The sequence below is a fragment of the Dasypus novemcinctus genome, chromosome 19 (assembly GCF_030445035.2).
Source record: "Dasypus novemcinctus isolate mDasNov1 chromosome 19, mDasNov1.1.hap2, whole genome shotgun sequence".
Taxonomy (NCBI): domain Eukaryota; kingdom Metazoa; phylum Chordata; class Mammalia; order Cingulata; family Dasypodidae; genus Dasypus; species Dasypus novemcinctus.
Genome location: NC_080691.1, coordinates 37,759,448 through 37,784,590, shown reverse-complemented (window position 1 = coordinate 37,784,590; position 25,143 = coordinate 37,759,448). Strand labels below are relative to the sequence as shown.

General features: G+C 42.6%; 2 protein-coding genes across 5 annotated transcripts in view; one reads left to right on the top strand and one right to left on the bottom strand.

The window, feature by feature from the left end:
- Window positions 1–2,913: 2,913 nt before the first annotated feature.
- HSCB (HscB mitochondrial iron-sulfur cluster cochaperone) lies at window positions 2,914–12,018 on the bottom strand. 2 transcript variants are annotated; one of them, XR_009181872.2, is made up of 7 exons: window positions 11,736–12,018; window positions 10,678–10,774; window positions 10,240–10,329; window positions 9,512–9,656; window positions 8,656–8,713; window positions 6,732–6,779; window positions 2,914–3,053 (listed from the first exon to the last, which is right to left on the bottom strand). XR_009181872.2 is itself a non-coding variant. In XM_004461708.5 (6 exons), the coding sequence occupies exons 1-6, from the start codon at window positions 11,969–11,971 to the stop codon at window positions 2,962–2,964; spliced, it is 708 nt and encodes a 235-aa protein (XP_004461765.1). In that variant the 5' UTR covers window positions 11,972–12,017; the 3' UTR covers window positions 2,914–2,961. The 2 variants fall into 2 exon arrangements, 1 of the variants encoding a protein (XP_004461765.1); XM_004461708.5 differs by lacking the exon at window positions 8,656–8,713 and having other exon boundaries at window positions 11,736–12,017.
- Window positions 12,019–12,165: 147 nt separating this feature from the next.
- The window catches only part of CHEK2 (checkpoint kinase 2), a 50,145-nt gene continuing 37,167 nt past the window's right edge, over window positions 12,166–25,143 (top strand). Inside the window, exons 1-3 of one of the 3 annotated variants that reach the window (XM_071209842.1) lie at window positions 12,166–12,278; window positions 12,635–12,695; window positions 15,213–15,568. In XM_071209842.1, the coding sequence (XP_071065943.1) occupies window positions 15,247–15,568 (322 nt within the window). In that variant the 5' untranslated portion in view covers window positions 12,166–12,278; window positions 12,635–12,695; window positions 15,213–15,246. The remainder of the gene's footprint in view (window positions 12,279–12,634; window positions 12,696–15,212; window positions 15,569–25,143) is intronic. The other 2 variants (XM_004461706.4, XM_004461707.4) reach the window with 2 other exon arrangements.

Here is a 25,143-nt window from a genome sequence, read left to right as displayed (position 1 = left end):
TTTGCTGGTTTAGCCTCTTTAAGAGCACAGTCTTTGCAAACAGATCTGGGTTTGAATCCCAGCTCCTACCTCTCTTACCTTCTTGAATCCTGTTTCTTCACCTATCAAATGAGTCGAGTTGGGTATAATTTGATAGAATACATGGAAAGCACTGCACATAGTGCTTGGCAAGCAAATAGTTCCATGCAAAAAATGGGAGTTATTATTTTGGTTATTGGAATAAAAATCATCTCCCCAAACAGACAGGAAGAGCCTGACAGTTCTGTGATTCTCTTCCAGGGAATAATCTCTTATACAAAGTAGGTGCTTGAAACTCTGTTGAAAGGATAATATTTATTCTGCAATGAAGGGCATAACTTTGTTGCCAAAGTAAAAATAGTGAAAGTAGTAGTTAGTAATAAAAAATAGATCACTATATTAGGGTTCTCTAGGGAAACAGAATCAACAAGAGACATCTGTCAATAGTATACAATTTTGAGTCAAGTGACTGTGGGGATGCACAAGTTCAGGTTCTGCAGGCAGGCTGTAACCAGGGGCTCCAATGAAAGTCCAGTGAAGGTTCTTGATGAGTTCTTGGAGACCTTGGCTGTCCAAAGACGAGCTGGGAGATTCTTGCTCAGTGCTGGAATCTCTTGCCCTTTTAAGGTATTCAACTGATTGGATAAAGCATCATTCATTGCTGATGGCAATATCCCTGAATAATGCCGTTGTAATCAGCTATCTGTGATTTACCACTGCAGTAAAGTCAATGGTGACTAAAGTTCATACATGCCCTTGTATTACAGTTAGCCCAGTGCTTGCTTGACCAAACAGCTAGGCACAATTATCTGGCCCAGTTGACACAATAGCCTAACCATCACAATCACATTTGAAGGTTCATTCAGTGCCATGCACTTTGCTAAGCAGTTTGCATAGATAATTTATTTCATTTAAATTTCACAACGGCCCTGTGAGATATGTACTATTATTATCACTGGTTTAAAGATGCAAAAATGAGGCCTAGTCTGGTCAAACTCACAGCAAGTGGTGGAACTGGGATTCAAGCCCTGGAGTCTGGAATAGTCACAGGTTATTCAAAACCTCTTGAGTTGTGCAGGCATTATATTAAGAATGATGTGGGGATTGGGAGAGAAGGAGCTGAGGTGGTGGGGAGAGGGATGTGGGTGCTTAATTTGCTTTCCTTTGCCCAAAAACTTTTCATCCAAATGGAGCTGTTAACCTTTCAGAACTCTGGGCACCACCTCCCACAGGGATTTTTCAGGGAAAACTTGAAAGGGTTTCTGGATTTAGACGTGCGGTTAAACTTCGACTTTAGACTAGAAGGGAAAGAATTTGCAAGAAGAAGAAGAAGAAAAAAAAAAGAAATTCCACTGACCTCGAAAGCCTTGACTCAGAAACAGTGTCTTTTTTTCATTTATCTCTCAAGTCAGAAATGGTTTGCAGGCCTTTCCAGCTGATGGTAACAGGTAAGGGAAAGTTTCTTTGAAGTATCTCCAAAAACGTTTGTTTGAAGCAATGTCTAAGTAATTTCTTTTTATGGCAAGATTGTTTTGGTGCTGATTATTGTTCGAAGGAATGAATATTGTGTACAGAAGTATTGCAACTGCTCCTTTAATCTCCTCTTTCTTTGCAGAAGTACGCAATTTAATCAGAACATTTGCTTGCATTGTAATTATTTACTTAAAGGACTCCTGGTGTGTTTTCAGACAAATAACTCATTCTCTTTGTAAATTATGAGGGAGGTGGAGATTGTACTGATATTTCCAAGTACCATTAAGCCAGACGGCTGTTGTGGTTAATTTGCCTTCTGAAGTTGAATAAATCCTAAAATGTTAACTATTTATGGATCAAGAATCACAAAATATAAATTCTTGGACAAAGACAAGAGAGAATGTGAAGGAGCTGCAGTTTTAAGCTCTGGAAGTAGTATTTAAATTTTGGTTCAGACTCCTGACGTTTTTCAGTTATAAACACGAGATTCTCTCCATAAGTGTACAAATGTTTTTTGGAGTTTATCAGAATTTTCCACTTATTTTAATCTTCCCTGATCCAGACAATTAAAAGGCTTATTTTCATCTTTCTAGAAACGAATCCAGAACTTAAACTGAATTTCCAAAAATCCATAAGTAGAGCGGTGTCAAGCTGAATTATAGGAGCATGTGATGAGAGTTACCAGTTGTCCAGAGAGAAATTGAAACTGCTTCACTCCAAGGCAGAGCAGAAAGTGTTTCATGTTTAATACCAGACTAATTCTTGGTAATAAAATCTACATTTTGAAATGTAGGCCAAAGAGACTTTAGGTGGCCTTGCATCTTTACCAAATATAATGCCCCACAGCCACACTGTCTAACATGAGGACTATCTATCTTACTGAAGGTCATTCCATTAGAAAGATGAGGTTCTAAGAAAGAGATTGGCAAACCCACAGCCAAACCTAGCCCACCACCTGCACTGTAAATAAAATTTGATTGGAATATAGCCATATCCATTCTTTAATGTACTGCCTGTAACTGCTTTTGTGCTGCATTGTGACAAAGCTGTGTGGCCCACAGAGCCTAAAATATTTACTATCTGATCCTGTATAGAAAAAGTGTGCTGAACTCTGATCTAGGGCCTCGAGTTGGTCCCATCCCCATCACCTCATCCATTGGCCGAAGGTGGGGAGGGGGGAGGGCATGTTACCCTATCAGGGTAAAGTGTCAGATCACTCAAATTCTGACTAGTCTGTCTTTCCCTGGCATGACAAACTTTGCCATTTGTATTAGTCCGGGTGCTCCAGGGAAAGAGCATTACCTGGCCAAGTTGACACATTAGCCTAACCATCACACTATCCATTCATGTTTGAGTCCTGGGTTTAATTAACATGATATAAGTGGTTAAGGCAAATGTATTCTTAATTACCAGAAGCCAAAAGAGAAATATACAAGAACTTTATTTTTAAAACTTTTAAATTAACAACAATTAGAGTGGAATCTTCTTTAACTTGATCTTTTCTTCTACATTTGAAAAGTATTTCATCTTTGTTAAAATTTCTTTGGCTTTTTCAAAGTCACCTGAAATAAACAGAGACATGGATGTTAGACTTCACTGCAAGGAAGAATGAAACTTACTCATTCATCAAGGCAGCCAGATCAAAGACTCAGTAAATCTGATCAGTGGAGAGAGAGGGAATCTGGGCTGTTAAGAGGACAAAGGGATTGACCAAGAGGGGACAAGATCATGCTTGTGTATGTGATTCAGACTTAATTAAGAGAAGGCTGGGAAACGGACTTTGGCCCAGTGGTTAGGGCGTCCGTCTACCACATGGGAGGCCCACGGTTCAAGCCCCGGGCCTCCTTGACCCGTGTGGAGCTGGCCCATGCACAGTGCTGATGCGCGCAAGGAGTGCCCTGCCACGCAGGGGTGTCCCCCGTGTAGGGGAGCCCCACGCGCAAGGAGTGCACCCATAAGGAGAGCCGCCCAGCGCGAAGGAGGGAGCAGCCTGCCCAGGAATGGCGCCGTCCACACTTCCCGTGCCGCTGATGACAACAGAAGCGGACAAAGAAACAACACGCAGCAAAAAGACACAGAAAACAGACAACTGGGGGAGGGGAGGGGAATTAAATAAATAAAAATAAATCTTAAAAAAAAAAAAAAAATTGGATTTAAAAAAAAAAAAAGAGAGAAGGCTGATTCTCTTTAGGACAGTCCCCAAGTAATAAATAGGTTATGTTTTAAGAGTTTTATCATATCACACATGGTGGTCATAACTCTGAAGAGGATGTGGAAGCACCAAGGGCTTGCTCTGTGCAAAGTGCTTACAGTTTTTGGGAAAGACGCTTTTAAACAGCAGCTCTCAACCAGGGGCAGTTTTGCGCCCCACAGGATATCTGGCAAAGGCTGGGGACATTTTTAGTTGTCACAACTAGGGAGATGATATTGGCATTGGGTAGAGGCCAATGATGCTGCTCTACACCCTACAATGCATAGGACAGCTGCCCCTCCCAACAAAGAACTATCTAGCTCAAAATGTCAATAGTGCTAGGTTGAGAAACCCTGCCTTAAACACAATACAATGTGATGAGTGCTAAAATGAAGGTATGTTACAGCCATCTGCATCAACCTGGATGACTCCAAAAAATGACATTAAGCAGAAAAGCAAATCACAGAAGAATATATAAGGTATGGGTTCAATTTATATAACATTCAAAAACAAGCAAAGTTAAACAGTATATTGTTATAATTCACATACGGCTAAAACTATCAAGAAAAGCAAGGGAATGATTAACACAAAATTCAGGAGAGTGGTTACGATGGAAGGCAGATGTAAATGGCAAAGGGTCTACTTGGGGCTTGGGAGGTGGTGGTCATGTTCTACTTTTCTTTTTTTTTTTTTGAGGTACCGGACCAGGGACTGAATCCGGGACCTCATATGTGGGAGGCCAGCATTCAACCACTGAACCACATTGGCTCCCCTGGAGTTGGCGCCCTCATCTTTTTTTTTAAAGATTTATTTATTTCCCCCCACCCACCCCAGTTGTCTGTCCTCTGTGTCCATTTGCTGCGTGTTCTTCTTTGTCCACCTCTGTTGTTGTCAGCGGCACGGGAATCTGTGCATCAGATTTGTTGCATCATCTTGTTGTGTCAGCGCTCCATGTGGGTGGCACCATTCTTAGGCAGGCTGCATTTTCTTTCGCGCTGGGCGGCTCTCCTTACGGGGCGCACTCCTTGCGCGTGGGGCTCCCCTACATGGAGGACACTCCTGTGTGGCAGGGCACTCCTTGTGCGCATCAGCACTGCACATGGGCCAGCTCCACACAGGTCAAGGAGGCCTGGGGTTTGAACTGTGGACCTCCCGTGTGGTAGACGGATGCCCTAACCAGTGGGCCAAGTCTGCTTCCCTGTTTGTTCATTTTTATTCGTTGTCTGCTCCTTGTCTGTTTTTCTTTATGAGGCACCAGAAACTGACCCCAGGACCTTCCATGTGGTACTCAACTGCTTGAGCCATACCTGCTCCCTGCTTTGTTTTTTGTTTTTAAAGATTTATTATTTATTTATTCCTGCCCCCCGCCACCTTGCTGCTTGTGCTTGCTGTCTGCTCTCTATGTCCATTCGCTACATGTTTTCTGTGTCTGCTTGTTTCCCTGTGTGACGTCACCTTGCTGTGCCAGCTCTCCACAGTGTAGGCCACCAGCTCTCTGTGGTGTGGGCCGCCAGCTTTCCGCAGTGCAGGTCAGCTTGCTGTCACCAGGAGGCCCCGGGAACCTAACGTGAGGACTCCCATAGTAGATGGGAGCCCAAGAGCTTGAGCCACAGCTGCTTCCTGCTAGTTTGTTTTTGCTCATTGTCTGCTTTTCTTTAAAAAGCACTGGGAACTGAACCCGGGATCTCCCATGTGGGAGGCAGCTGCTCAACTGCTTGAGCCATATCCGCTCCCCATGTTCTATTTCTTAAGCTGATGGTAGGAATATGGGTGTTTATTATTATTCTTTAAGGAGCTGGGGGTGGGCCCTGCTAAGGTCATATCCTGACCTTACAAGCCAGTGAGTGGGGACACTGCATTTCAGGCAGACATGTAGGGCCAGGTTCCTGTCTCTTCTGCTATTAATCTATATAGCAGAACTAAGTAGGAGTCTTGTGACTCCTAGCCCCCCACTTTTTAGAGAACCTTCCTCTGTCTACTCTCAAATCAAATACTATTATTTCTGCAAAGGGGCAGTACACTGTGTAAATCTAACCCCTTGGCTCAAACTTATTGGGCTTGAGTGGACATTTGGCTCAAGCTAGACCAATCAAATTCTAGCTCCCAGGAATCTTGAGTTGGATTAAGGAGACTCTAGTCAGGAGGTGAAAGGCCTTGTTCTTATAAGTTAATAGATCAAGGAAGATCAAGGAGTCATACAGTGGGGAAAGAGGTCATTTTGGAGCTATGTGTACTAATAAGCAAGCAGGTGGGACTGGCTTACAGAGAGGAAGGTGGAGCGGACAGGCAGAGGGACTGAGCCCAGTACTGCAGCTGTCTTGGTTCCACACTAGACTGCTTTTTAGCTCCTAGGTGCTGCCGTGGAAACGCTCTTGTCACACTATATTGTAATCATCTCAGGGACTTTCTCTTTGGATTTTAAGAGATGGCCGTGATTCCTTATAAGCGCCCTTTATCTGGGTTGGCTTCTGTATCTTTCCTCCAATCCAATGATCCCTAAGTCGCAGGGTCATGGTTTCCTTCTTTAAGGCATGGTACATTTTGGGGATGGAGAGAAAGGCTGTTCTTATTTAAAAGCAGCTAGCTTCAGTCTCTTCAGCCTGAGAGCCAGGAGCAATGGTAATCAGCAGGAATATTGCATACTTGTAATTCAGGAACAGCTCTGTCTTGGGCTCCTTCCTCTGCTGGGTTTTGTACAAGAAAGAGGTGTGCAGGCTTTACCAGATGTTGACAGTTCACCCTTGCCCTCAGGACCCTGATCATGTTGGCTTCATATATTTTATCTTTCTTCTCCTATTTGCCCAAGGAGAATGGAAGCACTTCTCATATATACTGCTTAATTGTTATCTCCCTGTTTTGGGTACACAACATGTTTCTCCAGCAAGATTGTTAATTCTGGAAAGCAGAAATGTAGACTCATATATTTTCTACCTTCTTATGTTCCTATTAAAGGATAGATATATAATAGCTACTTAGTGAATGAATGGTGATACCTTAATGTACACAATTTCTTTCCATATTTAAGAAAGTCAAGAAACAAAGAACATACCTTGTTCAAAAGCTGTGCTCACATTGTCAGTATATTCTTTCTGTTTGGCTGAAAGAGAAAATCATTATCATAACTTTTCTATTTATATAGACTCATGATACCAAGAAAACACCTTTTAATCATGCTGGTTTCTACATGAAACTTGGATTTAAGGGTCTCTACAAGTCCCATGATGGCAGCTCCTGTTTAGTGCAGCACTGACTGACACTAGTTACATTATGTTTTTCTACCCTACGAAAAGCTTGAGGAACAATCGTCAAGGCTCATAAAATGGCTGTAGAATCATTAAAACAACACAAAACAAGGTTAAATAACATTAGTTTTTTCATCAAGCAGCCTGACTCTTTCAAATTTTATTGAGAAGAAAATTAACATGGCAGGGTCACCTATTTGCAGAGCCTTAGAGCATTTCAGATAACCACTTGAAAATTATACAGACTTACTCCCAGGAAAATGAGACATTTACATCATACTGTGCCTTAAAGGAGAAGATGCCAAATGAAGTAAAGGAACAACTTCTCATGTTTCTTTTGTTTCCTCATTAGAAAATGAAGAAATTTACAATAAGTGCATTTTCCATATATGAACAGTATCAATCATTTGTACAGTGCCTGCTTTCAAAGCACTTTAAATTCATCATATGCCAAGGTACAGGAAGGAATTGAGGGGTTTTCCCATATCACATGGTGAGTGGATGAGCTGGGAACAAACTGACCCACGAGTCACTAGACTCCTACCTAGTTCAGTGTTTGGAAACTTGCCTCCCTCTCAGGTAGCAATGTGCTGTAGACAAAAGAGCACCAGACTAGGAACCTGAAGGTTCTGATGTCCTGACTCCAATACTAAGTAGCAATACGTCCTTAAACACTCACTTTACCTGGGCCTTAGCAGGTACCTGTTGGGATTAATCCAAGTGAAGGTTAGTGAACTGCACAAAGTGAGATGTTTACTGTAGAGCTATAAGAGCTCTATGTGCCGGGCACTGTGTTAAGTGTTTTACATACTTTATCTCATTTAATTTAATCCTTGCAACAACCACTATGAATATTGTCCATATTTAATAGATGAGGAAATTGAGGTTCCAAGGGGGTGAAATCACTTGCTCAAGATCACACAGAGAAGCAGTGATTGTATTGGGACTAAACCCAGGTCTACCTCACCCCAGAGCGTCACACTTTCCTGCCTTCCCAAGCAGGGCAGCCAGGGGTTCTGACTGCCAACTCCCAGGTTTCTCTTCTCCCCACCCCACCTGGTCCTAATGCTATCCACATGTCTCTAGCTGACAGTCCCTCCACCACAGCTTCCATTTTACTACTTTTAAGGTCTTTGTTAATTATTTATTCATTCATTCATTTAACAAACATTGAGTCCTTATGGGCTGAGGATGTGAGGGAAGCAAAAAGCAGACATGATCTCTGTCTTTGCAGAATCTCCAGTCTAAATGGGCAGGCTGACATTGACCAAAAAAATCTCATGTAGGACAGTAATATAACTATGATTAGTCCTACAAAGGAGGAGTACCCACTGCCAAAAAGTTTAGACACAGAGGTCAAGAGACGCTTCTCTGAGAAAGTGATGGTTGTGCCCAGATCTGAAGGAGGAGTTAATTAGATGGGGTGGAGGAGAGGAGGGTTTTGGGCAGAATCAATAGCATGTGCAAAGGCCCTGGGGCAGGCAGGTGTTTGGTACACATGAGGGATTGGAAATGACTAGGGTGGCTGGAATGGATGGGGCAAAATGGAGGAAACCAGAGGCAAGACCATGCAGGACTTGTAACTAAGGGGTTTGGTCTTTAATCTGATGGCAGTGGAAAACTAACTAGAGCTTTTAGGCAAGGTCAGTGGAAATATGATTAGATTTAGGTTTCAAGAAGAGCACACCAGTGTAGGAATAGATTAGATGGGGCCAAAAGAAACAGACAGACCAGTCAGGAGCTACGGCAGTTGTTCAGGTGAGAGAGATGGGTATCCAGAAACAGGTGGCTGCAGTGAAAATAGAGATGGGTACATGGATTTGAGATACACTTAGGAAGTCAACTCTTTCAGACTTGGTGATGGATTGTCTATGGGGATAAAGGAGAGTAAGGTTGTTAAGGATGTCTCCCTGGTGTTGATTTGTACAACTGGATGGTGACATTTTCTTGGAGAGAGAAACCTGGAAGAGGAACAGGTTAGCTTTTTGTTGTTGCTGTTAGGGGATGGGGGAGAGGGAGAACCTTATGAATTCCATTTTGGATATGTGGATCTGGAATATATAAACTCCATGAAGGCATGAGCCATATCTTTCTTTTTCACTGTTTTAATCTCAGTGTCAAGCATAGTGCCTGATACACCATGGGTAAATCACAAACATCTGTGAAAGTACAGAAGTGCATACAGTCTGAGTGAGAATTCTGGTGCCTATTCTATGGAATAATATGGAAAATGAAGAAATATGGGGTCAGAAAATCAGGGTTTCAATCTTTGCTCTGCTATGTAGCTGCTGTGTGGCTTTGGCCATTTTCCTCATTAGAGATTATAACAATAACCAAATGAAGGAGTATTGTAATCTGCAAAAGTACTCTTACATTCTTTATTTCTAGAGGGTTAATCCTCTGGCCTTCCAGAGGGTTAGGGATGTTGCGATTCTAATTTACAGACAAAACTGGTTTGAGTATGGTCAAGAAAAAAATACTCCCTGAATCATTATAATCACATCATGGTCATAACCATTTACTCTTTACGTGCATTTTTCACTTAACCTTAGATATTTACTCATATTAGCAGTGTTTTATCTTTTACCTTGGACAATGGATTCAATCTCTTTTGTGGCAGCTTCGCTTTGAGCTTCTGCAAGTTTTTCATTGATTTCCATTATTTCCATGAGAAATTCCCTGTCCATTTCATAATCTGTCCCTTCGTGAATCTCAATTCCATGCAGCTTTAGCTATTGGGGAACAAAGCAGGGAAAATAAGAAACTGTGGCTACAATCATACAAATTCTACTCATCCTCTAGACCATAGTATCTCTCATGGGGAAAACCTGATCTGAACCAATAATGAAAGCATGAGGGCAGAGTGCCAAAAGCTTGAACTGAGGACAGGACACTGGGTCGGGACCCTGCACTGCTACTTGGAACTGTGTGACCCCAGGAGAGTCATTTCTCTGTTCAGGAGGTTGAAACTGGATGTTTGTAAAGATTCAATTCTGGAATTGTCTGGATTCTAAGATGCTCATCCCCTACTCCCAAAACAAAGCAAAAATTATCCTTCTCTAAAAGCCATCACCACCAAATCCTTGAAATGGATAGAAAATGGTTTAAAAGATGCAGTTGAGGCAACTAACATTTGCAGAGAATACTCAGAGAAAACTATACTCATGAAGAATCTTAGAGACTAAATAGTGATGGGTCTCTGGACTAACTCAGGTCTCAAGAACTTCTCAAGCACTCTTATGCTTAATATTGGGGAGCAGCTATCTCACAGCACAACGGACATCAGGCAGTCAAAGGGTTGGGAAATCACCTTACAAGGTATAGTCCCCTGCTCAGGGGGGCCAGAAGAGTCTTATAGGCGTCATTCACCAGTCTTGAGTGCTTCTCTGAGAAGTCTTTTTCAGTCTGTAAGAGGGAGATGAAGAGAGCCTTATTACCATCCAAATTACCCATCTTACATTCACAAACTATTTTATAAAATGCTGATGACAGAACCTAAGGAGGTAGCCAAAACAGAACCAATATGGGATAAGTGGTTTTTATTTTCAACTGACCAGGTCAAGGTTTGCTGGGAAGTCAGATAAAAACTGTCTGAGTATGTGACAACTCCACGGTTTGCCTGGCGGGGGTCAAGCTACCACAGGGTGGAGCTGGTTGTCCAGTTGTGTCCCTGATAATCACATAACCACAGACCACTGCCACCCACCCATCCGGCACGGATGTGTTTGGGATGACTGGGTGACAACTGGTTACCTGAGACCTCTGGCTGAAGAAATCTGGATGGACAAGACGCTGTAGTTTCTGGTACCTATGCTGGAGCTTCGCAGTGTCAACTATGAAGGAACAGTTGCTGAAAAGAAATCACAACATGAAATGCATGTGGCAAATAATTCATATCTACTATGAGCCTGGTTCCTGCTTTCAGGAAGGAAGACACAATAAACAAGTAAATAGGGATAATTCAAAAAGTGGTAGATGCACAAAGGAAAACAGAACAGGGTCATAGAGATGGGGTGGGTGAAGAAATGACAATTGAGGTGAGACCTGAATGATGTGAAACAGTTAAAGATCAGAGGAAAGTCATCCAGAAGAGAGAACTGCTAGTGCAAAGGCCCTGAGGTAGTAACAAGGGTGGCACACTTGACGAATTTAAAGACGAGTGTAATTGTAGCCCTTACTAAGTGCTAAGTTACTGGTGGGGTCAGATCCTACATTTGAGGGAAGGGACAATCCTGAATCCTACCCTATCTTTCCAAGGCCCAGTGCCTTCATCCTGGTCTCCCACTTTCCTTTAATCCAATCCCTTCACTTTCTATTCCCATAGTCTGTCCTATCAATTGACCAGTCCCGCTCTATCCAGACTTCACCACCTCTCCAAGCTTCTAAACTCTCAGAGGAAAGGGGGAGGGGAAATACCCATTTCTCCTCTAATACCTTTCCCTCTAATTCCCAATTTTCCTTTAGATCCCGCCCACCGTCAAGTTTTCCGTGCTTTTACTCCCCCTTATCTTGGACAACACCTCAGTACTCCTTGCTTAAAAGTCTCAACCGACTTTAATCATTCTGACCCTGGCCCCGCCCCTTACATCCCCTCCACTCTAGTACCCGCCCCACCCCTCAATATCCTCCCTCAGGGCACACCCCAAACTTCCTTCTCCCTGCCAGGTCCCCAACCCTTCCTCTCTAGAGCTCCGCCCACCTTCCTTCCCAGTCCCACCTTCGCCTTCCCAAGCCTGGTCGAGCCTCCCCTCTCACAGACCAATCCCTGACGTCTCTCGCCCCGGCCCGTTTTCCGAAGCCGCTGCCCGTACCAATTCATGAGGCTGAAGAAGTCTCGAGAGGGGTCAGGTGGCTGCAGCGCGTGGCACTGCGGGCAGAAGAACGCGTCCCCCAACACGGCGCCCCCCGGGCCGCCGCAGTTCCAACACCGGGAGGAGTTGCTTCGCGCCTCCGACGCAGCATTGCAACCTAGCCGTCTCCTCCCAGGAACCCCTGCCGGCACCAACCCCCGCAGTCTGAGCAAGGTCCAGGCCCTCCCACCCCACATTTGGGTTGTGGGCCACGGCTGGGAAAAGGGGAGTGACTGGCCGAAGAGACCAGTGCTGCTGATTGGCTGCGGGAGCTGATGGGGCGGGATCACTTGCGGGAAACCTGGGTTCCGAGTCCCGCTTTGCGTCCTAAACTATAACTCCCAGCAGGCATTGAGGCTACGCTTCGACGGCCACATCCGCTGCTCCTCATTGGTCCGGCGGCGTTGGAGCGTGTTTTGATTGGCTGAGGATGGCGTTCGTATCTACAGTTTAGCGCCACTCAGGCGACTGCGGCGAGTGTGCTGCTCTTGGGGGACTCGCGTGGTGAGTCATAGGGGGCACTTTTCTCTGGTGTGTGGGGGTTCGAATCCTGTCCTGTGGGTCTTATGCTAGCGGAGTGTCCTGAGCTACCGCTTTGTGGGATTTGCGCTCCCGGGGTACGGGTGCGTCGCGACTCTTCCTTCTTTGTAGAGAAAAGTCGAGGTGCAATGAAGTTCACTTCCCCTCGTGACTTACAAGCTGAAACTGGCCCAGAGTTACAGGATGAGAAAGAATAACATTATGCTTTTCAAAATTAGAGCGAAGTTGCTTTGTAAAGCGTTCTATAAATGTTAGTAATTATAACTACAGTTTAGGCTCAATCTCAAATATTTATTGAGAACCCACTCTTAACCTGCTAGGCGCTCCAGGAACTGGAAACCCACTGACGTGTGTGGCAGGATGCCCTGCGAGCGTCCATAAGTGAGTAGGATGGGTGGAGGGGAATGGGAGGGCGGGTATCAGCCTTCCCTGGCACTCGGTTTCTCAATTTCATACAAAGGTAGCGTTGCACTTAACTCCTTTTATGGGTGTAAGTGTTTTGGGACTGGAATTCTGTTTACAACCCTGGAGTTTTGCTTCTGTCACTTTGGCTCATCACTCCCCACTTTGCATGGCTTCCTAATAAGAGTAGTTCCCAGTTATCAAGCATTACTTGGGGAGGGGGTTTCGCAAGCTTCATCTCTTTAATCCTCTTATCTGCTTTTTCCTCAGATGAGAAAACTGAGGCACAGAGGTAGTGACCTGCCCAATAAGAGAATTTGTTTGTTGTTCTTTTTATTTTCTTTTTATTGTGTGTGTGTGTATATATATATGTATATAAATTCCAATTAGAGATTCGACTCGGGCATCTGACTTTCAGATCTCTGTTCCACTACACTGTCCCCCTGTTGCTGAAGCAAGGGTGGTCCCAGTCTGGGCTCTTTATTACTGAGCGAACCTTGTCTTCAGCAATGACGGAACCTATGTCTTGACACCCTCAGTCTTTCTTTAGTTAGAGCTAGAACTGGAGATAGACTGAGAAGGAATCTTACTTGGAAAGCTGCAGAAGAACCCTATCTGGCTGAGGCCATATGAGACCAGCAGGTCCTGGAGTGGCAAACTCATCCACTTTCCTGGTGTGTTTTAAGGAAAACTCATCAGGACCTTTGCGTCTGGAAAGCTATGTAAATACAGTCCCAGTAAAGTTGTTTACTATGTTCTACTGGAGGATTCAGCCTGAGTGTGGGGTGCCAGAAGAATGCATCCATTAAAGAAAAATCAGATTAGAGCAGTATTGCAAGTTACTTTGACTCTAGCTAAGGGAGACTCTAGTTATCAGATATAAACTGCCCATCAGTTAATTCTAAAGCTAGGTGGGTGCCTCGGTTGTGGCCTCTGTGACTCTTAAGAATGATTCCTGCAAGAATTTGTCAGGTACCTTTTGGGATGCTGAAAAGATGAGCCCCGTAGTTACTTAGCATCACAAAGAACTAGGTTGCTTTGTTTAGAGCAGTCACCTTGTTCTATTCTGCCTCATTAGGTGTCCCAGCCCTCTTAGAAACAGAAATCTGCAAGGGGTATGATCCCTACCCTCCAGAAGGAGGTCTCGCAGGGAGGGGTATTAGTCTTGTTACTATACAATTTCTTTTTGCTGTATTCTATTTCAAGGCACCTGACTCTTCTCCTTTCTTTCTACAAAACATATATAAAGTTTAAGTGTAGTGTTGATTATATTAATGGTTATATTTTAGGTTTCATTCCTAGGTTTTAAAAATTGGATGAATGTAAACTTATAAGTCTTCTAAACACCCCAAGCTCAATTACATTGCTTTAAAAAAAAACAACTGTATTTTTAGAACAGTTTTAGGTTTATAGAAAAAGTGTGCAGAAAGTACGAGAGTTCCCATATTTCCGCTCTCTGCCCCCCAGGCAGTTTCTCTTCTTAAAGTCTTGCATTAGTGTGGTACATTAGTTACAATTGCTGAAATAATATTGATACATTGTTATTAACTAAAGTCCATACTTTATGTTAAGTTTCACTCTGTGTTGTACAGTTCTGATTTATGAAGTGGATAATGTCATGTATCTACTATTATAATATCATACAGAATAGTTTCACTCCCCTAAAAATTTCCTTGGCTATACCTATTCATCTCACCACTTCCCCCTGAACCCTTGGCAACAACTGATCTTTTTATTATCTTTATAGTTTTGCCTTTTCCAGAATGTAATATAATTTGAATTATACAGTATATAGCATTTTCAGCTTCTTTCACTTAGCAGTATCTTTTTTTCCCCCCTATCTTTTTTCCCTATCTTTTCATAGCTTGATAGCTCATTTCTTTTTATCATTAAATAATATTCCACTGTATGAATATACCACAGTTTATCCATTCATCTATTGAAGGACATCTTGGTTGCTTCCAATTTTTGGCAATTTTGGTTAAAACTTCCATAAGCATTCATGTGCAGGTTTTTTTGTGGACACACTTAAAACAATTTTTTTTTATGTCAGTGTTACAAGTTACTTCATTAACAGAAGATAATAGCTACATTTACAATAATCTGCTTTGGTACTTGGTTATACTCCCCACTTATTTTTATTCATTCCGCAATCTTGAAGGATTGGGAATGATGGACATAAGTTTTTAATTCATTTGGGTAAGTATCTAGGAGCACGATTGCTGGATTATATGGTAAGCCTATGTTTAGCTTTAGTGACATTGCTTTTTACTTAAAGCCTTCAAATGATTTTTCCCTGTTTGGTTTGCAGCACTTAGACAACAAAACAGGTTCAGTGGAAGTGATCTGATGAAATGCTTAGCCCAGAGAAACTGTAGGTGTAGGCTGTTAAAATTTTTTCTGAGCATGCCCTGTATTAAAAAAAAATTTTTTTTTGTAGTTGTAGGATACCCATCCTTTACTCTTGAACTTTGAGTCTTATTCCTTGTAACTCAGCTTGTTGTTGGATACTTAACTTTCGGAGGTCGTGATGTCTCGGGAGACAGATGAGGAGTGTCAGCAGTCCCCCAGTGGTGTTCCCTCCCAGTCCTGCGGTGCTGCCTCCCAGTTCCTGAGCACCTCCTTGCAGTCCTGTGGTGTCTCCTCGCAGTCCCAGGGCACATCCAGCTCCTCCTCCAGCACGGTGCCTACATCCAGCCAGTCCTCACACTCCAGCTCGGGGACTCTGAGTTCCGTAGACACAGTGTCCACTCAGGAGCTCTATTCTATTCCTGAGGACCAAGAACCGGAGGAGCCAGTCCCTGCCCCTTGGGCTCGGCTATGGGCTCTCCAGGATGGATTCACCAATCTCGGTAAGACCCTTTTTACATAGTGTAATGTTTTGTTTCAAAAAGTGATTATAGAAAATTGTTTCAACAGAGCGCTTGAGACATCCCTAAAAGGATTCTGGAATTTGAAAGCAATGGAAGATGAAACCCAGTGAACAGTGTTGGGTAGTACTCTGGCTCTTACATGCTTTTGGCTTTCCTTCATTTATTCTTTTTTTAAAAGATTATTTATTTATTTATTTCCCCTCCCCCCCCCACCCTGGTTGTCTGTTCTTTGTGTCTATTTGCTGTGTCTTCTTCGTCCGCTTCTGTTGTTGTCAGCAGCACAGGAATCTGTGTCTCTTTTTGTTGCCTCATCTTGTTGTGTCAGCTCTCCGTGTGTGCGGCACCATTCCTGGGCAGGCTGCACTTTCTTTTGCGCTGGGCGGCTCTCCTTACGGGAGCACTCCTTGCACGTGGGGCTCCGCTACGCGGGGACACTCCTTGCGCCCATCAGCACTGTGCATGGGCCAGCCGCACACAGGTCAAGGAGGCCTGGGGTTTGAACAGCAGACCTCCCATGTGGTAGGCAGATGCCCTAACCACTGGGCCAAGTCCGCTGCCCCATCCTTCATTTATTCTTTGAACAATCGTTTATGGGGCATATGCGATGTACTGTCCACCTGAGGAGATGCTGTCCATCTGAAAAGAGCTATGAACTCTGTCCCTTGAAAAGTGCATATTCATGCAGACCTGCAAACAGTTCTTATTGAATTTCAGAGGCTTTGCCCATAAATAACGCTGCTGTTGTTTGTGGTAGCTTCAGAGCGTCAGTTTTTTGTTTTTTTAAATGATTAATTTATTTTTCCCCACCCCCTTGTTTGCACTTGCTATGTCTGTTGTGTACTCATTTTCTTTTTAGGAGGCACTAAGAACTGAACTCAGGACCTCGTGGGAAGGAGGCACCTAATCACTTAAGCCATCTCCACTCCCTGCTTCCTTGGGTCTCTCATTTTGCTTTCCTCCATTTGTCTCTTGTTGCATCATCTTTTTGCATCAGCTCGCTGTGCCAGACCATCATGCCAGCTCACTGTCTTGCTCATCTTCTTTAGGAACCAAACTGGGACCTCCCATGTGATAGGCGGGCATTCATTTGTTTGAACCACATCCGCTTCCCAACGCATCAGTTTTATAGTATCAAAGATGGCACAATGTTAAAATAGCTAGGCAAGGCTATTTCTTGGTTATCTGTTATTTGTTTTTGCCTCAAAATAGCCAACCTTGTAATTTAAATATATTCATCTTCTCTGACAGCTCCTGGTTTCAGTAAGAATACTTTGCCATGGAGACATTTGAAATAGCTTTTTCCCTCCTTTCAAATTAAAATGATCTCTTTGTTTAAAAAAGTTTGACAATAACATAATAGAGAAATGAATGATTAATTTACCATTCTGTACCTTGTCACTACTCTTCCCTTTTCTTTAAAATCCAACCTTGATGAGTTGAAGAAACATTAAAAAATTAATGATCTAGTCACATTCCATATGTACAACTTTAAATTTAGACATGAACATTTGGGGAAGCCGACGTGTCTCAACTGCTAGAATGTCTGTCTACCATATGGAGTATCCAGGGTTCGATCCCCAGGGCCTCCTGACCCTTGTGGTGAGCTGGCCCCTGTGCAGTGCTGCCATGTGCAAGGAGTGCCATGACACGCAGGGGCTCCCCTGTGTGCCCTATGTGCAAGGAGTGTGCCCCGTAAGGAGAGCCTCCCCGTGTGAAAAAAGTGCAGCCCGCCCAGGAGTGGCGCTGCACACATGGAAAACTGATGCAGCAAGATGACGCAACAAAAAAGACACGCAGTTTCCCAGTGCTGCCAGATAATGCAAGCAGATGCAGAAGAACACACAGTAAATGGGCACAGAGAGCAGACAACAGGGGAGAGAAATAAATAAATAAAAAGAAAAAAAGAAAAAGAAATGAACATTTGAAACTATATTTTTCCATTTAAGCTGTATTTTAGAAATAGGCTTAGGGCTTATGTATGGTGAATGGGGCAAAAGGAAATGGTTAGGAAGAGTGAAATGGAATACATTATCTTTAAAAGTGAGAAAATATAAGAAACCTCATAGAACAACCAGCATAAAGTAGATGCTCAGTATTTAGAAATGATTTATTATTATTGTTATCTATTATTGATTTATACCTATGTTTTCTTCTAAGAGTTTTATAGTTTTAATTCTTAGATTTAGATCTTTGGTCCATTTTGGGTTCTTTTTTTGTATGTGATATGAGATAGCAGTCTGACTTCATTCTTTTCCATGTGGATATTCAGTTTTCCCAGCGCCATTTATTGCAGACAGTATTCTTTCACCATTGAATTGTCTTGACACGATTGTGAAAAGATAATTGACCATAAATGTATGGTTTTGTTTATGAACTCTCAATTTTATTCCCACTGGTATTTATGATACACCATACTGTTTTGCTTATTGTAACTTTGTAGTAAGCTGTGAAATAGGGAAGCGTGAGATCTCCAACTTATTTCTTTCTAAGATTGTTTTGATTATTCTGGCTCCCTTACAGTTCCATGTGAATTTTAGAATCAGCTTGTCAATTTCAGAAAAGAAGCCACAGGGATTTTTTTTTTTTAATTTATTTATTCCCCCCTTTGTGGCTTTTTCCTTTTCATTTGCTATCTCTTCTCTGTGTCCATTCGCCGTGGTTTTTTTCTGTATCTGCTTGTCTCCCTTTCGTTGCGTCATCTTGCTGCGCCAGCTTTCCACGGCTCACGGGCCAGCTTTTGCCTTCACAAGGATGCCCTGGGATGCAAACCCAGAACCTCCTATATGGTATAGGGGAGCCCAACTGATTGAGCCACAGCTGCTTCCTGCCAGCAGGGATTTTGTTAGGGTTTGCATTGAATCTATAGATCAATATGGGGAGTATTGTCATTTTAACAAATATTAAGTGTTCCAGTCACTGAACGTGGGATGTCCTTCCATTTATCTAGGTCTTTTTAAATTTCTTTCAATGCTCTTGGTGTCTGTGTCTCTTCTTTTTAGGAGGCACTTGGAACTGAACCTGGACCTCCCATGTGGTATGGAGGGGCCCAATTGCTTGAGCCACCTCCATTCCCTGTATCCATTTGCTTTGTGCTCATCTTTTCTTTAGGAGGAACTGGGAATTGAACCTGGGACCTCCCATGTGGGAGAGAGGCCCTCAATCACTTGAGCCATCTCTGTTCCCTGTTTGTTGTGTCTCTCATTGTGTTTTCTTGTTGTGTCTCTTCATGGCATCATCTTTACTGCGTCATCTTCTGTCAGCTTGCCATGCCAGCCTGTCATGTCAGCTCTCTGTCTTGCTCATCTTCTCTAGGAAGCACTGGCAACCGAACCCAGGACCTCCCATGTGGTAGGTGGGCAGCCAAGTGCTTGAGCCACATCCACCTCCCAATGTTAACTTTCTTAAAGTTGATAACTACACTTAAAGGTGATTGCATAAGTGAACATTCTTGTTTGTAGGAAATGTACGTGAAAGTACATGAAAGGAGTATGATGGGTGCCACCTGCTTTCAAATATTCAATTTATATATAGATGATCGATACAGTAGTACAGCAAAGGTGGCAAAATGGATGTGGGTATCTGGGGGTTGGGAGGTCCTCTCTATGGGATTTGTTTCATTTTTTAAACTGTCCTGTAAGTTTGAAATTATTTTAAAATAAAAAGTTAAAAAACAAAACTAACAACAAAAATGCTTGAGTAGAAAAAAATAAAGGTGGGAATGTAGCTGGGGCGGAGGGTGCTAGGGTGAGGTTGTTGGAGTCAAGGGTAGTTCTATTCCCGGGTAGCTGTGTGACCTCAGATAAATGATGTTTCTTCTTTGAGCTTCACAGTTAAAGAAGAGGGTGAGAAAAACAAGAGAAAAAGGAGAAGAAAACAAAAACTAGGAAAAAAAAAGGAGGGAAGATGGGCAAAAAGTAGGGAGAGAATGGGATCAAAGGGGAAAGTGAGCTAACTTTTCACAGACATCATTAATTTTTTCCCGCAATGTAAGATCCTTTGAGAGGGAGGACAGAATGAGTTTGAACCTTGGAGATGTCTAGAATCCCTGGCAAAGGAAAAGAATGTATCTAAACTGCACTTATTCACCCATTCCCCTCCCCACACACCCTCTTGCATTCATCCCGTTCTCCCCCACTTGGAACCTGGAAGGGAGGGGATGTGTGGGGCCTGTCCTTCACTGGGTTCCTCACCAGGACATTCTGATGCCCCTGCTGCCTGTCTCACCCTCCCTGCCCTGCTCCTCACACCTGCCGGAGGCCTCTCCTAATGAGCTAAGGTCAGAGCAAGACTTTCCATCTACGGCTGCCTCTTGCTCTCTCCACCATGCCTGGACTGTTAGTGTCTTTATTCTTTATGCCTCTTTTATCCCTCATGGCCTCAGAAACTCCTGGGTTCTAGTAGAAATACCATGGTCCATTTGTTCCTTTCCTTATGAATGGATGTTTCGGTTGTTTCCAGTTTTTGCTCCTGTAATCAAGGCTGCAGGCAAAGTCCTTGTAGATGTCTCCTTGGACAAGTGTCTCCCTAGATTATAGCCTGAGTAGAATTGTTCAGGGATGTAGGTTATTTGGAGTAGGAATGGCTTTAATTGGTAATGGATCCTGTCAAATTGTGCACCAAAGGGGCAGGTCCAATCTTATCGTTCCCATCTTGCTTACTCTGTGAAGCCTCCCCAGTAACCCTAGACAGAATTGCTGTGACCCTGCATCTGTGCTTCCCCTGGGCACTTGCCAGCTTTTTATTTATTTTTTAACAAATCAATTTTATTGATACATATTAAGAAAGTATACAATTCATCCAAAGTGTACAATCAATGGTATTTGGTATAGTCACATAGTTGTGCGTTCATCACTTCAATCATTATTAGAGCATTTTCATTATTTCAATAATTAACAAAAAAAAACAGACAAACAAGAAAATTATTTGTCTCTCTTTTTTTTTAAAGATTTATTTCTCTCCCCTCCCTTCCCAGTTGTCTGCTTTCTGTGTCCACTCACTGTGTGTTCTTCTGTGACTGCTTCTATCCTTAGCAGCAGCCCTGGGAATCTGTGTTTCTTTTTTTCTTGTGTCATCTTGTTGTGTCAGCTCTCCGGGTGTGCGGCGTCATTCTTGGGCAGGCTGCACTTTCTTTTTTTTTTTTTTTTTTTAACATTTATTTATTTATCTCTCCCTGCCCCCCCCACCGTTGTCTGTTCCCTGTGTCATTTTGCTGTGTCGTCTTCTTTTGTCTGCTTCTGTTGTCAGCGGCATGGGAATCTATGTCTCTTTCTGTTGCTTCATCTTGTTGTGTCAGCTCTCCGTATGAGTGGTACCATTCTTAGGCAGGCTGCACTTTCTTTCGTGCTGGGTGGCTCTCCTTACGGGGCGCACTCCTTGTGCGTGGGGCTCCCCTAAGCGGGGGACACCCCTGCGTGGCAGGCACTCCTTGCGCTCATCAGCACTGCGCATGGGCCAGCTCCACATGGGTCAAGGAGGCCCGGGGTTTGAACCGTGGACCTCCCATGTGGTAGGTGGATGCCCTAACCACTGGGCCAAGTCCGCTTCCCAGGCTGCACTTTCTTTCACGCTGGGTGGCTCTCCTTACAGGGTGCACTCCTTGCTCATGGGGCTCCCCTACGCGGGGGACACCTCTGCGTGGCGGAGCACTCTTTGTGCGCATCAGCACTGCTCATGGGCCAGCTCCACATGGGTCAAGGAGGCCCAGTGTTTGAACCGCAGACCTCCCATATGGTAGGTGGACACCCTATCCATTGGGCCAAGTCTGCTTCCTGTCTCTCAGCATAATGTCATATGCTTTACGACTTCATTTCTTTTTACAGCTACATAATATTCCATTGTGTGAATACACCACAGTTTGTTTATCCATTCATCATTTGATGGACACTTGGGCGGTTTCCAACATTTGGCAGTCGTGACTCACACCGCTATGAAAATAGGTGTGCAGATGTCTATCCATGTTACTGCTCTCCGTTCTTCTGGGTATAGACCCAGTAGTGGTATTACACGGTCACGTGGCTGTTAAGCTTCTTTAGGAACTGCCAAACAGTCCTCCACAGTGGCTATACCATTCTGAATTCCCACCAGCAGTGAATAAGTGTTCCTCTATCTCCCACATCCTCTCCAACACTTGTAGTTCTCTGTCTTTTTAATAGTGGCCATTCTGAGAGGTGAGAAATGATATCTCGTAGTTTTGATTTGCATTTCCCTAATCATTAGTGATGTTGAGCATTTCTTAGTGTGTTTTTTTGCCATTTGTATTTCTTCTTTGTACAAATGTCTATTCAAGTCTTTTGCCCATTTTTTAATTGAGTCGTTTGTTTTTTTATTAAGTTGTAACATCTCTTTATATATCCTAGATATTAAACCCTTATCAGATATGTGATTTCCAAATATTTTCTCCCATTGAGTTGGCTGTCTTTTCACCCTTTTGACAAAGTCCTGTGAGGTGCAAAAGTTTTAATTTTGTGGAGGTCCCATTTATCTATTTTTTCTATTGTTGCATGTGCTTTAGGTATAAGGTCCAAGGAGCCACCACTTACTACAAGGTCTTTAAGGTGTTTCCCTGAATTTTCTTCTAGTAGTTTTATGGTCCTGGCTTTTATATTTAGGTCTTTGATCCATTTTGAATTGATTCTTGTATAGGGAGTGAGATGGGGGTCCTCTTTCATTCTTTTGATTTTAGATATCCAGTTGTCCCATTTATTGAAGAGATTGTTTTGTCCTTTTAACATGGACTTGGTAGGTTTGTCAAAAACCAGTTGACTGTAGAGGTGCAGATTCACTTCTGGACTCTCAATTCTATTTCCCTGATCGATGTGTCTATCTTTATGTCAGTACCACACTGTTTTTTTTTGTTTTTGTTTTTGTTTTTGTGGTGTCAGTGCTCAACCCTGAGCCCCATCGGCTCCCCGAGTTGTTTTCTTTTCATTTGTTTGCTTGTTTTTTGTTGTTGTTTTTAGGAGGCACCGGGAAACGAACCTGGGACCTCCTCCATGGGAAGTGAGTGCCCAACTGTCTGAGCCACATCCACTCCTCTAGTACCATGCTGTTTTGACCCCTGTAGCTTTGTAATATGTTTCAAGATCACACAATGAAATTTCTTCCACGTTGCTCTTCTCTTTAGAAGCTTTTGACTGTTCAAGTGCACTTTCCCTTCCAAAAGAATTTGGTAATTGCCTTTTCTAATTCTGTAAAATAGTCTGTTGGAATATTGATTGGTGTTGCATTGAACCTATAAATCAGTTTGGGTAGGATTGACATCTTCACGATTTAGTCTTCCAATCCATGAACATGGAACGTCTTTCTGTTTGTTTAGGTTTTCATCGATTTCTTACAGCATTGTTTTGTAGTTTTCTGCATATAGGTCCTGTACTTCTTTTGTTAAATTGATTCATAGGTATTTGAGTCTTTTTGTTGCTATTGTAAATGGAATTTTTCCCCCTGATTTCTCCTCAGATTGTTCAATATTGGTATACAAAACCATAACTGATTTTTGTGTTTTGATCTTGTATCCTGCCACTTTGCTAAACTCACTTATTAAAGCTCAAGTAGCTTTGCTGTAGACATTTCAAATTTTCTAAATTGAGGACTATTGTATCCACAGTTTGTGAGGGTTTTACTTCCTTTTTTTCTCTTTGGATGCCTTTAATTTTTTTTTCTCCTCTAATTGCTCTAGCCAGAACTTTTAGTACAATGTTGAATAACAACATTGGTGACAGCAGGAGTCCTTGTCTTTTTCCCAATCTTAGAGGGAGAACTTTCAACCTTTTCCCACTGAGTATGATATTGACTGTGGATTTTTCATATATGTCTTTTATCATATGGAGGAATTTTCCTTCTATTCCTATCTTTTGAAGTGTTTTTATCAAGAAAGGATGCTGTATTTTGCTGAGTGCCTTTTCTGCATTGATTGAGATGATCATGTGATTTTTTTTGGTTCTATTTGTTAATGTGGAGAAGTGGATTTGGTCCAACAGATAGGGTGTCTGCCTACCATATGGGAGGTCCAAGGTTCAAACCCAGGGCCTCCTGACCCATGTGATGAGCTGGCCCAGGCGCAGTGCTGGTGCGCGCAAGGAGTGCTGTGCCATGCAGGGGTGTCCCCCGCATAGGGGAGCCCCACACGCAAGGAATGTGCCCGCAAGGAGAGCTGCCCAGCACAAAAGAAAGTGCAACCTGCCCTAGAATGGTGCCACACACATGGAGAGCTGACATAGCAAGATGACGCAACAAAAAGAGACACAGATTCCAGGTGCCGCTGACAAGAATACAGGTGGATACAGAACACACAGTGAACAGATATAGAGAGCAGACAACTCGGCGGGGGGTGGAGGGAGACAGGGAAGGGGAGTGAAATAAATAAAAAATAAATCTTAAAAAAAATTTTTTTTATTAATGTGGTATATTACATTGATTGATTTTTCTTATGTTGATCCAGCCTTGCATACCAGGAATAAATCCCACTTGGTTGTAATGTGTAAGTGCTTTGATATGCTGTTGGATTTGATTTGCAAGTATTTTGTTGAGGACTTTTGCATCTATGTTCATTAGAGAGATTGGTCTGTAATTTTCTTTCTTCTAGTGTCTTTATCTGGCTTTGGTATGAGGGTGATGTTGGCGTCATAAAATGTGTTATTTTCCTTCCTTTTCAATTTTTTGCAACAGTTTAAACAGGATTGGCGTTAATTCTTTTTGAAATGCTTGGTGGTATTCACCTGTGAAGCCTTCTGGTCCTGGAGTTTTCTTTGTTGGGAGATTTTTGTTGATGGATTTGATCTCTTTAAATGTAATTGGTTTAAGTTCTTAAATTTCTTGTTGTGTCAGTGTTGGTTGTGCATTTCTAGGAATTTGTCCATTTCATCTAGGTTGTCTAGTTTATTGGCATGCAGTTTCTCATAATATCATCTTATAGTTCTTTTTATTTCTCTCAGGTCAGTCATAAATCCCCACCTTTCATTTCTGATTGTATTTATTTACATCTTTTCTCTTTTTTTCTTTGTTAGTCTAGCTTGGGGTTTGTCAATTTTATTGATCTTCTCAAAGAACCAGCTTTTGGTTTTGTAGATTTTCCCTATTTTTTTTTTGTTCTCAACTTTATTGATTTCTGCTCTAATCTTTATTATTTCTTTCCTTCTGCTTGCTTTGGGATTGGTTTGCTGTTCTTTTTCTAGTTTCTCTAGTTGTCTCATTAAATCTTGGAGTTTAGCTCTTTCTTCTTTCTTTAATATAGGCATTTAGGGCTATAAATTTCCCTCTCAAGGCTGCCTTCTCTGTATCCCATAAGTTTTGATAAGTTGTATTCTTGTTTTCATTTGTCTCAATTTATTTACTGATTTCACTTGCAACTTCTTTTTTGACCCATTGATCATTTAGGAGTGTATTGTTGAACCTCCACACATTTGTGAGTTTACTTTTTTCCCATCTATTATTGATTTCCAGTTTCATTCCATTATGATCTGAGAAGGTGCTTTATATAATTTGAGTCTTTTTATGTTTATTGAGAGCTGCATTGTGACCTAACATGTGGTCTGTCCTGGAGAAAGATTCATGGGCAC